We start from the raw sequence: 12,421 nt of genomic DNA on the forward strand, positions 1-12,421 counted from the left end.
GGTTAAGAACTAAGCAGTAACCAGCTACAGTTATAACAGTGTATACTTATCCCAACAGAATGGCTATTTGAAAAAAACAACCTAAAAATGTTTTGCTGACATAGAAAAATCATAAAACCACAGCTTACAATAGCTTGATTTGCACATCTTTATTTAAAAATAAAGGTTCAATTTGCATAAGCTCGGTTTTTCTAACTTTTTTTGCAAATCAATGCAAATGTGAGATATGGTTTCTTTCTTACTTTTTTTTTTTTCTTGGAGTGACTATTTATTCCAAACCCTAAATATGCACAGCCCTCAAAACTTTCATGCCCATTAGTAACTGCGCTGGCAACTTATGCTTTCAGGTACCTAGTAAAACTGGGGTGGGGAAGTTTTACTCTATTATAGAGATAAAAGCAACCAAAATTGAGGAAATTTAAATGAATTCTTCTAAGTCACACACAATGAAAGTTGTCATTTATAACTATGTCTCTTGAACCCAAGTCCAATCTGATTAACAATTGGGAATAACTGGCCAAATTAAAAGGTTTAGTGGAAAAAGTGATTAACTTTAACTCCTTTATCAGAAGGTCTCAGTTTCCTTATCTGTAAAATGAGAAAATTAGACTGGAAAAAACTCCAGATATTCCCCCAGCTTTATATATATACTATAACATACCTCTTAAAAATTTTTAATTAATTTTAATTTAATTAATACTGAAAACATGCTAAATATTATCTTTTAAATTTTTCTAATAAACTAAAACACTGTAATGATTTATTAAAATTATCTTAGAATCCATTTACTTTCCTTTTTTTTTTTTTTGGAAATTATCATTAGAATGTACTTATTGCATGAATTCTCACTAAATGTATCAAGTCAAGGATGGATGGACTAAACCCCTCAAATTTGGAAATTAAAGCACTGATTTAAAACATTCAGATTTTCTTGTTCTAAACAGGTTTCATTTTTATGGAGCTTCAGAAGTGAGGGCAGTTCCTTGGTAAAAACACAAACTTTAAAAAGAAAAACAGCTGACAACACTCTTACAGCAGCTCAGAAAAGCAATGGCTTCCTTAAAACAGATGTCTGGCACCACATTACCTGTCACGCCCAATTACTGCATAAACTTCTAAAACTTGATTGTGAGCAAATTTGTCTAATAATTACTGAGGGTTCTTCAGCAAATTTCAATTAAAATATTAAGGACTCAAAATTTTCTCAAATACATTTTGAAAAGTATAACATGAGGACGATAGTTTCTCAAGTGAAATGGCAATAGTAGTTTAAATCAATTTGGTAATCTATGGCTAAAATAAAATTTTCCAGTGCAAATAAGGCTTTTAATTGGAAGGAGAAAAATTATGTGCTTGTTATTTTTTATTTTATTTTATGGAATAAAACAACCATTTCCATAACATAGTACAATAAAAAATATGATTGTACGTGAAATTTCGAGTCTACCATGCACAATTTTCTATTCCTTTCAAATATTCAACAAAATTATCATGTAAATTTTTTTCTTCCCTCCCTGCCATCCTCTGAGAGACGCTTGTTACTTTAAATAAATGCTTGCTGAATGAACTGAATATTATGTCTGAATTTAAGATCAACATATCCACAGGACCTACCCATGAATACTCACATAAGAGAAAGTTTCTCTTTTTAATAAGAAACCAGCCCCCAAACTCTATGTGGCCTTCAATGTCACTATTGGAATGCATATAGTGTTTAGATTAGAAGGCGTCTCGATAAATGAATTCAATACAAAGCTTCTTTTAAAAATTACTTATAAATCAGAAAATAAAATCAATATGTTATTTCTAAACACTAAATTAACACTTACGAGCCATACTCAATAACTATCTTCAAAAGCACTGCAAACAGATGACAAACAAAAGCGAACAAATGCAAGAAGGAAAAAAAAAGGAGTCAATGCTTCCAAAAATCATAGGAAAAAGAATTCCTTGTTTCCTCACAGAAGTGTGTTACTGTACCTTATTGCTGAGGTATAATATGGCAACCAAACTCCCTCTTCATCCTCTATATCCAGAGAATTTACTGTTCTTTGTCCAATCAAAAAAAAAAAAAACCCAACACAAAAAACCAAACCTCTTTCACTCTCTATCTCCCATTCAATGTATCACAAATGCCAAGGGCAAGAACTTTCACCTAAGACATTGTTTACTGTGTTAAATGTCATTTTATTTCTAGGGGCTGAATACTTTCAAGAAAGGAATATATGCCTCAGACACTTAACCTGGGGCAAGTCATTTAATTCCAACTGCCTCTCACACACAAACACAAAAATTAAAAATTTTTTTAAAAAAAGGGAATATATCTCTAACTACCAGAAAATTACTGAAGTCCAAAAGGAAGTAATATTGTCTATATAGAGATCTGTATCTATCAACGTGTATATAAATCACACACACATACACACACACCCCTGGGGTGAATGTATCTTTTGGCCTCAAAAATTTCATCATAAGACAATGTATTTATTATTTCCCTATGAAATACGATTTTCTTAGCACAGGGTCTTGTATAAAGTAAACAGTCAAATGTTGTTGAATCTTTTAGAACCTGGACTGAATTCTAATTTGATAATACACGTATTAATGAAGGAAATGCTGTGACATCATTATTAGAATTTTGGAGCTGGGAGGGAGTTCAGAATCTCTTGGTCCAATCTCTTAACTTTATGGGTGAGGACCACATACAAGGATCACACATAGGTAATGTCACAGCCAGAATTAAAATCTGAGGATTTTGACTTTCTAGTCCAATAATCTTTCTACCAAAACGCACCTTTGTTCAGTGACAGGTGGCAGAAAGAGGTTTGTCTTTGCCTTATAAGCAAATTATAGAGTCTATTTACTTTCTATTATATGTAAAAACCTGCTGAGGAAAACCAGAAGTATAGTTAGGGGGGGAAAAATAATTAGCCCACGGTGTCAAAAGCCCTGACTTTTGGGAGAAGTAGGGGAGGGGTCATTGACTAGATGGTAATAATACCTGATGTTTACACACACTTGAGTTTTTTCAAAGTGCTTTACAGACTGACCCTCATTGGATCTCCAGACAAACACTGTGAGGCAGGCACTGCAGGGCAGTTATTGTTATCACCACTTTACAGATTAGAAAACTAAGGCTCAGACAGATAAAAGGATCTGCCCATCACATGACTAGTGTCAGACATGGGATTCAAATCTAAGTTTTCCTGATTCCAATTCCACTGTCCGTGATGGTATAAAAGTCTCCCTACTAGTGCAATGAGGAAATCAATGGAAAATGAGATCGCTTCCTCCCTCCCTCTCCAGACTGGTGCTAAAAATTACTTTAAGAGATAAATAAATATCGAATCAATTCATAAATTTCTTCACCATCACCCCATTCTATAACAACGCACCTACTTTATTCAGGATGCTTTGTATTCTCATCAAAGACAGCCCCAAATCTGTTGGAATGGGGGGATCCAAGCCGCTTTTTGAGATCTGGGTCCCACACCCAGGGACAGTCAGGGAAGAGGGACCCCTTTTGTTTTAACCCAGTATCATTTATAACAGGACACTCTGTATGCAGCTGGCTTCATGAACGCCGCTTACTGGCTGAAAGATGAATCATTTACCTGACTCCTGGAGATAACGATATACCAAAAAATTCACTTCGTCGCTGGTTATGCTCATCTTAGCCCCACCTCAAAATGATGAGGTTTGTAAGAAGTGCGATCCACCCTCTGTCAAAAAAAAGGAGAAAGAAAGAACAGGATTGGTACGCTACCTCCTCTGGCTGTTTTTACTTTAGGAACTACGGAGGAAAATAACAGGCATGAGTATGTACACACATTAAAATCATTAGTGTCTGACATGAAAGCATCTACTCAGTTCATAACTCCCATTCTGGGATGTTACTTGGATATGCCCAGATACATTCCACATTGAGGTTATGTATCGTTAATAAGAAAAGTCTGTATGTCAAAAATCCAAAACTCAGTAAGTAAGAAATAAATCCCACCGCAAAAAAAAAAAAGAAATTTTTAAGTAGTGAAGCCTGAAAACAAACTAATGAAAATTATGTTTTCACTGGGCTTTGTAGATTAATCAACGCCAAAATGACCATTAAGATAGTACTTTTGAACGTCTGCATGCAGATGGTGCTGTGTTAGGTATGGAATAGTTTTCTGGCTGGTGTTACTATGCAAGATAAATGATAACACAGAGGTATATTACTGCCCCTCCTCCCTTCTAGGACACACACAATGACAACATCTCAATGCTAAATGACACCAAAGGCCATCTAGGCCAATTTGTTCACATGGGAAAAATTAATCTCTAAGAATCACAGGCAAACGGTCCTCCAAGTCTCCATCTGAAGTTCTCCAGTGGAATGAAACCTTCTTAAGCAGTTTATTCTACTTTAAGGCAGCTCCAATTATCAGAAATGTTTTTCCTTACATCAAATCTAACACAATCTCTCGGCAACTTCCATCCTTTAATCCTAGGTCTGCCCCCTGGGACTCAGCCGATCAAGTGTAATCCCTCTTTCACATGATGGAACTTCAAATGCTTCTTTAAGCCTCTCTCCTCATTCCCCCAAATCTTCTCTTCTCCAGAATAAATATTCTTAATTCCTTTAACATGAGTCTCACATGAGTGGCAGGAGTATGAGACCCTTCATCATTCTGTTTACCCTCCTCTCGACACATGACAGCTTACTTAGCCCTTCTTAAACCGGAGAGCCCCAAACTGAACAAAACACTCCAAGTGCATCTGGCCTGGGCAAAACAGAGCAGGAATGTCACCTTCCTGGTCTTGGACGATGCTTCTCTTAATGCACTTTGGGACGGTCACATTGTGGTGCTGAATCTTACTAAGCTGATTACAGCATGTTCAGGAATGCTTACCTAGTTATACCTTCTCTGACTTGTACTTAATGAGGCAGACATTTCTGAACTCAAGTGCAAAACTCCATATTTATCTTTAAGTAATTTCATCTGATTAAATTCAGTCCAATATTTTAATCTATTCAGATCTTTGGGCATCTGGACCCTGTCAACATGTCGGCTATCCATCCTACCTCTGTGTTATCTGAGTATCTGATGAACATGCTATCTGTGCCTTAATCCAAGTCATTGATCTATGTATCAAACAGCATGGGACCAAGCACAGATTTCTTAGCAATATTCTACAGGCTTTCTTCCAAGGAAACATTAAGCTCTTCTGGTTTAATCCCCCAAATAGCTCTGAAGGCACCTAACTTTACCTTCTGTCTAACCTACATCCTTTGGTTCTATCCATAAGAATATCATCAGAGAGTCAAATGCTTAACTAAAATCTAGGAAAACTGTAAGTATGACATTCCCTAATATCAGTCTAGTAACTATTTTAGGAAGGGAAATTAAATTAGTCCACTAATCCTTATTAGTCTAGTAATCAGTCTAGGAAAGGAAGTAAGATTGGTCTCCCATGATCTACTCTTGAAGGAATGCTGATGCTTTGTGATCACTTCTACCTTTTCTAAAGGTTCATTAACCATCCCTTTAATAATACATTCTAGAATATTGTCAGGAATAAAATCCATACTCTCTGGTCCATAGTTTGTATGTTGTATTCACTTCTTATTACACATGTCAATTCCTTATGATTTACATTAAGGAAAGTGAGGGCTGGCCATAGGTCAATGGCATGGTTAACCTAAAACGCACTTAATATTATTAAATATTTAATACTGCTTAAATTTCATTTGATGTCGCATACTTTACAATTACATCTGTAAATATTACACAAAACCTTCTTTGTTTCTGAAAAATGGGGAGATACTAGCATAGACACTGGAACCTGGGTCTGGATGGAAGCACAGAGTATTCCACACGGATGTGCATACCAAGTGAAGAAAAGGTCCCAGCCCCACACAGGGCCGGTAACCTCGTGCAGGCTGTAGGCTCCCACCTGGTAGTTCTGCTGCTCATTTCCCAGCTTCCTGTCACAGACCCAGGAGGCACTGAGCAGGGGTCCTGTACCGAGAGGTAGCTCTAATGTAAAGTACAGTCATAGGTCCTTGACTGTCACTTAGAACCAACAGAGCTTTCCAGCTAGCTGATAATGGCCAAGACCACTGTGAGCCTACTGGAGCCTGGTCCAACCAGAGGCACGTCCACAGGAATGGTTTTTAGTTAAGGAACTTGTAGAGCTCAGACCAGGAAAGAAGCCATCAGATGTGGCCCTATATCAGATCACTTTGGGAGCCCTGGAAGTTTGCGGGTCTCTGTCCTGACCTATCACTTAAGAACCTATAATAACACAAAGCTCAGTACCCAAAGGAAACAAAAGAATGACCTAAGAGGACAAAAAACAGCCCTCCTCAGAGGTGTCCGGAGCATGGTCTCAATTCAGGAAGTAGACAAAGAAAAATGGAATCCCACCATAAAGAACTATTATAGACATAGGGACCCTCAAGACACAAACCCAGAAGAAAATGCCTCCAAAACATCTATAATCAAAATATCAAAGAAAATATGGCTTGAACGGAGCAACTAGATATTATAGAAGATATAAAACAAAGGTGTTAAAAATGATTTAAAAAAAAGCAAATAATGGGACTTGGAGAGAAATGAGAAAAGAAAAAGCTATGGAAGAAAGATGTGGAAAAACAATTAGTAGCTTGGGAAGAGATAAAAAAAGAAACCTTACCTAAGAAAACAAGCATCCTGAAAATTAAGAATTGACCAAACAGAAACTAATGAGAAAATAAGAAATATGAAAACAAATTCAAAATATTGAAAAAATGGAAGAAAATGTACGATACATCATAGCAAAAATAACTGACTTGAAAGACAGAGAAGAGATAATTTAAGAATTATTAGACTTCTCAAATCTAGAGTTTCCAGGGAAAAAACAACCAACCTGAAAGTACCAGAAAGAATCTTAGGTACCAAGGAGTCAGAATCACCCTAGCAGCAACCACTGTACAATCTGGGATACAATATTTCAGAAAGCAAAAAAATATAGAGGTTTGGAGAAAAGAATTAACTTATCCAGCAAAAATGAACATAATCATATGGGAGAAAATTGGAGCTTTAATGAGATAGAAGATTCTAATGCATTTCTGATAAAAAGACCACAGTTGAGTAGGATTTTGAAAAACAACTTTGTAGGGGCGGCCAGGTGGCACAGTGAGTAAGAGCACCGGCTCCAGAGTCGGGATGACCTGGGATCAAATCCAGGCTTAGATACTCAGCACCACATCCAGAAATAACTGGCCGTGTAACCTTGAGCAAGTTACTTAACCCTGATTGCTTAGGGGCAGCCAGGTGGCTCAGTGAGTAAGAGCACTGGCCCCAGAGTCGGGATGACCTGGGATCAAATCCGGGCTCAGACACTCAGCACCACACCCAGTAATAACTGGCCGTGTAACCTTGAGCAAGTTACTTAACCCCGATTGCTTTAAAAAAAAAAAAAAAAACCTTTCATCAAAGTTGCAAGTATGAAGCAAAATAGTCTAGACTTGAGTTTCATTTCTTTGCCTTTCCCCTGACTCCTTCCTGCCTTCTCCCTTCCCTATTCCCAAGCAAGGTGGCATAAGGGAAAGTACACTAAACCCCGATTGCTTAAAAAAAAAAAAAAGAAAAACAAATACAGGAATCAATACATAACACAAAAAGGTAAATATGAGTGAGTAATCATAAATGACTAAATAAGGCAAAAGTATTTATATTCTAACATGGAGAGATGATAATATGCATTCCCCACCTCCCTTCCCCTATCATCATCAGCGGTCATAATGGAAGTCTAACTAGATAAAAGGACCTGGGAATGTTTCTCTTAGATTTTGTTGACCTTAAAATAAGAAGAGAAAGGAGAGGGAAGAAGAATATAACAGGGGAGGGAAGGAAAGAAGGGTAAGGGGGAATTACTTCACATAACTGGGGTATGCAAACGGAAGCTTATACAAACAAGGAAGACAGGAAGAGCAGAAAACACTTGAAATATTACTCTCACTGAAACAGGAAGGGAAGCACTGGTTAACAACACATACACACACGACTACAGAAGTACATTTCACTCAACAAAGAATCAGGAGAGAAAGGGGAGAAGGGAAAAAGTAACAAGAAGGGGGATATATGAAGGGGGGATTCATCTGAAGCAAGACAAATGCTGGGTAAACTTTGGAGATTTAAAAGAAAAGAAATAAGGGGGGCCCTATTATGGGACTCTGGGTGAAGGAAAGATAAGAAGGGGCAAGCACATTACAACAAACCTAGAACACTAGTATTGAACTCACTCCTCTCTTCTTCTGTATAAAAAGAAAGAAAAATATATATATTTTTAATATATAAATATATGTATATATATTTATATATAGCATAGAGGGAAATATACAATTGTAACTGTGACTGTAAATAGTATGAATTCAACTATAAAATTTAATAGGATAGAATGGATTAGAAAGCAGAGTCCTACAATATGATACAAGAAAAACAACCAGCTCATGAGAGCTGATTGTTAAATTTTCAGTGTAAGCATTTATACCTTGGGAAAATGTAAATGCAACAAATCAGGGCTTGATTTATTGTTTTGTTGGTCATATGAAAAATGATGTTTGGTTAAGAAAGTGACAGAGCAAGCAGCTAGGTGGCACGGTGAATAGAGCACTGACCCTGGTCTCAGGAGGTCTTGAGTTTTAATCTGGCCTCAGACCCTTGACACACTAGCTGTGTGACTTTGGGCAAGTTACTTCCCCCCAATTGCCCTGCCTTTCCCCTTCTCCCTCCTCCCCCAAAAAAGAAAGTTACAGAGAAAAGGTAAATAATGCAGATTATATTTTAAAATGTGTCATGTATATATCTATTTTGTTGTTATTGTTTTGGGAGTATTGGGTTAAATGAAAGATATTGGGCTGCACTATATCATGCAATTTTACTTAACAAAAATTACCTGATCAGTAGTTGATAGATTCTTTGTTCCTTCTAAGAGTTATTGCAGTTGAAATCATACTTTAAAATGTGTTACACAACATAAATTAAACTTAATTTCATAATTTACTTCATTTTCCAAAATAAAGATCCTTTTCATTATTTTCTTGAGGTCGTTGGTCCCTGTTTTAAGCTAATTCACTTTAAGTGGCATTTGCCTATTATTAATGACCACTTTAAGAAGAGGACCTCTTATATTATATGTATTAATAAAAGTGGTTTCAAACAAACATAAATATAAATGAGGGCTGTCCCCTTCAAGAAATTAATTGTAGAGGTTAAACATTTATTCCAAAGATGTTTCTTCTGCAATTTTTTCTAGAATTGCTCATTTGCATTTCCTTCAGAATCTATATATTTTTTATTGAATAAAACTTAAAAATGTAAAAATTACTGTAAACATACAATCAAATAAACTTATAAAACAAAGGGCTTGATCTTACAGAAACCTTTTAGTCTTTAACAAAGACTGACCAAACAAATGGATCAATTAAGAAGGGGAGAGGCTTCAGTTTTCCTTGCCTGACTTCTCTAAGTTCCATTACCTTTGACCCTGTTTTTTCCTTTTTCTTTCTGAGTCAGTCAATAAGCATTTATTAAGTGTTAACTTGGTGCTAAGTGCTGGAAATACAAAGAAAGACATATACACAGTTCCTGCCCTTCAGAGAATTCACATTCAAATAGGGCAAACAGAATGCACTCAACTGTGGAAATATACAAGATTTATACAGGGTGAGTTGTAATCTCAAAGAAAGGGAGTGGAGTTGGGGGGAGTATTGGAAAAGGTCTTCTGCAGAAGGTGGTATTTGAGCTGAGTCTTGAAGGAAGTGAGGAAGCAGAGATGAGGAAGGAAGATATTACAGTCATGAAGGACAGGTAGTGAAAGTTAGGGAGAAAAGACATCGAAAACAGGGGAGAAGGAAGTATTTATACAAAAAAATTTACAACAGTTCTTTTTGTGGTGACTAAGAATTGGAAATCGAGAAGATGCCCATCAAGTGGGGAATGGTTAAACAAGTTGGGGTACATGATTGTGATGGAATATTATTATGCTCTAAGAAAAGACAAACAGGATGATTTCAGAAAAACCTGTAAAGACTTATATGAACTGATGCAAAGAGAAGTCAGCAGAACCAGGAGAGTTTTGTACACAGTAACAGCAATATTGTATGATAAAGAATTGTGAATGGTTTAGCTATTCTTAGCAATACAATGATCCAAGACACTTCCCATGGACTCATGATGAAGCATGCTATCCACCCAGAGAAAGAACTGATACTGTCTGAATGCAGACTGAGGCATGCTATTTTTCCCTTCCTTCCTCCCTCCCTCCCTCCCAATATTCATGTACAAAATGACTAATATGGAAATGTTTTACATGACGGAACATGTATAAATTATACTGGATTGCCCATTGTCTCAGGTAGGAGGAAGGGAGTCAGGGATAGAATTTGGGACTCAAACCTTTCAAAAACGTTTTAAAAATTATTTTCACATGTAATTGGGGAAAATAAGATATATTAAAAAAAGGAAAGGCAGAGAGGCAGGAAATAAAGGGTCAGCAAGATGGTTGGTGTCACCGGATCATAGTGTATGTGGAGTCAAGTGTAAGATTGTAAAGGTAAGAAGCTGCCAGGTTGTGAAGGGCTTTAGAAATCAAAAGGAAAATTTTATACCTGATACTGGAGGGAAACAGGGGGTCACTGAAGTTTATTGAGAAGGGAGGAGGAATTTCTTTCCTTTTAATATCAACAATAATAGCAGCTGAAAAAACACTTTACATATCCTATCTCATTTGATTATGATCTCTATTTTACAGGGGAAATTGAGCCAGAGTTAAATGATCTGTCTAGGGTCACACACCTACTAAGTGCCTTAGTTAGGATTTAATCTCATTCCAAGTCTAGTGCTCTATCCACTGAATCACCTTTGGGATTCAGGCAGGGTCATGAATATAGGATTTAGAAATGGTAGGGATCTTAGAAATCAGGGAGGGAGGGAGGGGGGAAGGAAGAAAGGAAGATGGGAGGGAGTAAGGAAGGTAAGGAAGGAAGAAAGGAAGGAAGGAAGGGAGGGAGAGAAGGAAGGAAGGAAGGGAAGGAGGGAAGGAAGGAAGGAAGGAAGGAAGGAAGGAAGGAAGGAAGGAAGGAAGGAAGGAAGGAAGGAAGGAAGGAAGGAAGGAAGGAGGGAAGGGAGGGAGGGAGGAGGAAGGACTGCTATGAGAAAAGCACTTTGCAAACCTTTTCAAAACACTGTGTACATGTGAGTTATTATAATTACAACCTAGCAGGGAAGATTAAAGAGGCACACAAATAAATTACATGAAGTGGGTCTTCATTTTCCATAACTAGAGTAATCTCTCAGACTTAAATATCGTTCTTTGTTGTTGTAATAAGTATGTAACAAGAAGTGTGTGTATAAACAGAAGCACATCAACAGGTCTACTATACCATATTTCCTTGCCCCCCCCTTTCACCTTATGTCTTAATCCATGAATTTGAGCAAAAGTTATCATTGAAGAAAAACAAGTATTTTAAAACTTTAGATTGACTCATATGTAATATAGTCCCAAGGCCTGTAGTTATGTCTTTATTCATATGACAGTTATATTCTTGAAAAGTCACTTATAAAAGGGATTCAGATGCATCAAGGATGCTCAATTATTTTTATTAAAGGCTTTATATAATTAATACTTTTCAAAACCCTATGTCTAATGCTATCATAACGGAAACATGTTGGGTTTCATTTGGGTGTTAAGTCATCTCTCTATATAAAGTTCCTAATTGTCAATGACTTTCTACTACTACATGGTACCCACCAGTGACTCACAGTGTAATAAATGTCTGTTGAATGAATGCAGAACTAAAGAGTGTGTGTGTGTGTGTGTGTGTGTGTGTACTCACAAGTGCACGTGCACGCATGTCCATGTCAATAATAAAGTATATACATGTTAATTCCTCTTGGAATAAGAGTCCTTAAGATAAGCCAATACCCAGACATCATTAGTATATTTTCCTTATGCATTAAAAAAAAATCCAAGTACTCTTATCCACAGCAAGTCACTCTTGCTTTCACTGGGCAGATTAGTTTCCTTTCCGGATTTAGCTAAATTGTTTTTTTTTTTCGGATATAGTATTAACTCTATAGTGCTTTCAATTTACAAATAACTTAGGCCACACCTTCATGAAGTGCTTAAAAGCCATTGTAAGTAATAAACTGGGAGTAAATCCTACTAATAGGCTACACCTGAAAGCAAACTCCAACTACTAATCTTTTTGATGACTAGAACCAAAGGTTTTCTATAAAATATACCAGGGACATTCAAAACTGTCGGACTGGAACTTCAAAACATTATTATAACTGACTACGCACATAAACCAGTATTTAACTCAGATCAAGTCCCAGAGCTACATACAACATCAAAATGTGCTGTTAAACATTCAGTAAACTATCTAGGGACTTTG

General features: G+C 36.6%; 1 protein-coding gene across 3 annotated transcripts in view; it reads right to left on the reverse strand.

Moving 5' to 3' along the window:
* The window catches only part of TBL1X (transducin beta like 1 X-linked), a 345,971-nt gene that overhangs the window by 106,150 nt on the left and 227,400 nt on the right, over positions 1-12,421 (reverse strand). For 2 of the 3 annotated variants that reach the window (XM_069072808.1, XM_069072807.1), the window contains exon 5: positions 3,615-3,722. The exons of the other annotated variant lie outside the window; for it this stretch is intronic. In XM_069072808.1, the coding sequence (XP_068928909.1) occupies positions 3,615-3,672 (58 nt within the window). In that variant the 5' untranslated portion in view covers positions 3,673-3,722. The remainder of the gene's footprint in view (positions 1-3,614; positions 3,723-12,421) is intronic. 3 annotated transcript variants of the gene reach the window in all.

This window comes from Petaurus breviceps, unplaced genomic scaffold, assembly GCF_028583685.1.
Source record: "Petaurus breviceps papuanus isolate PSGF00001 unplaced genomic scaffold, PetGlider_PUasm1.0 90849, whole genome shotgun sequence".
NCBI classification, from domain to species: domain Eukaryota; kingdom Metazoa; phylum Chordata; class Mammalia; order Diprotodontia; family Petauridae; genus Petaurus; species Petaurus breviceps.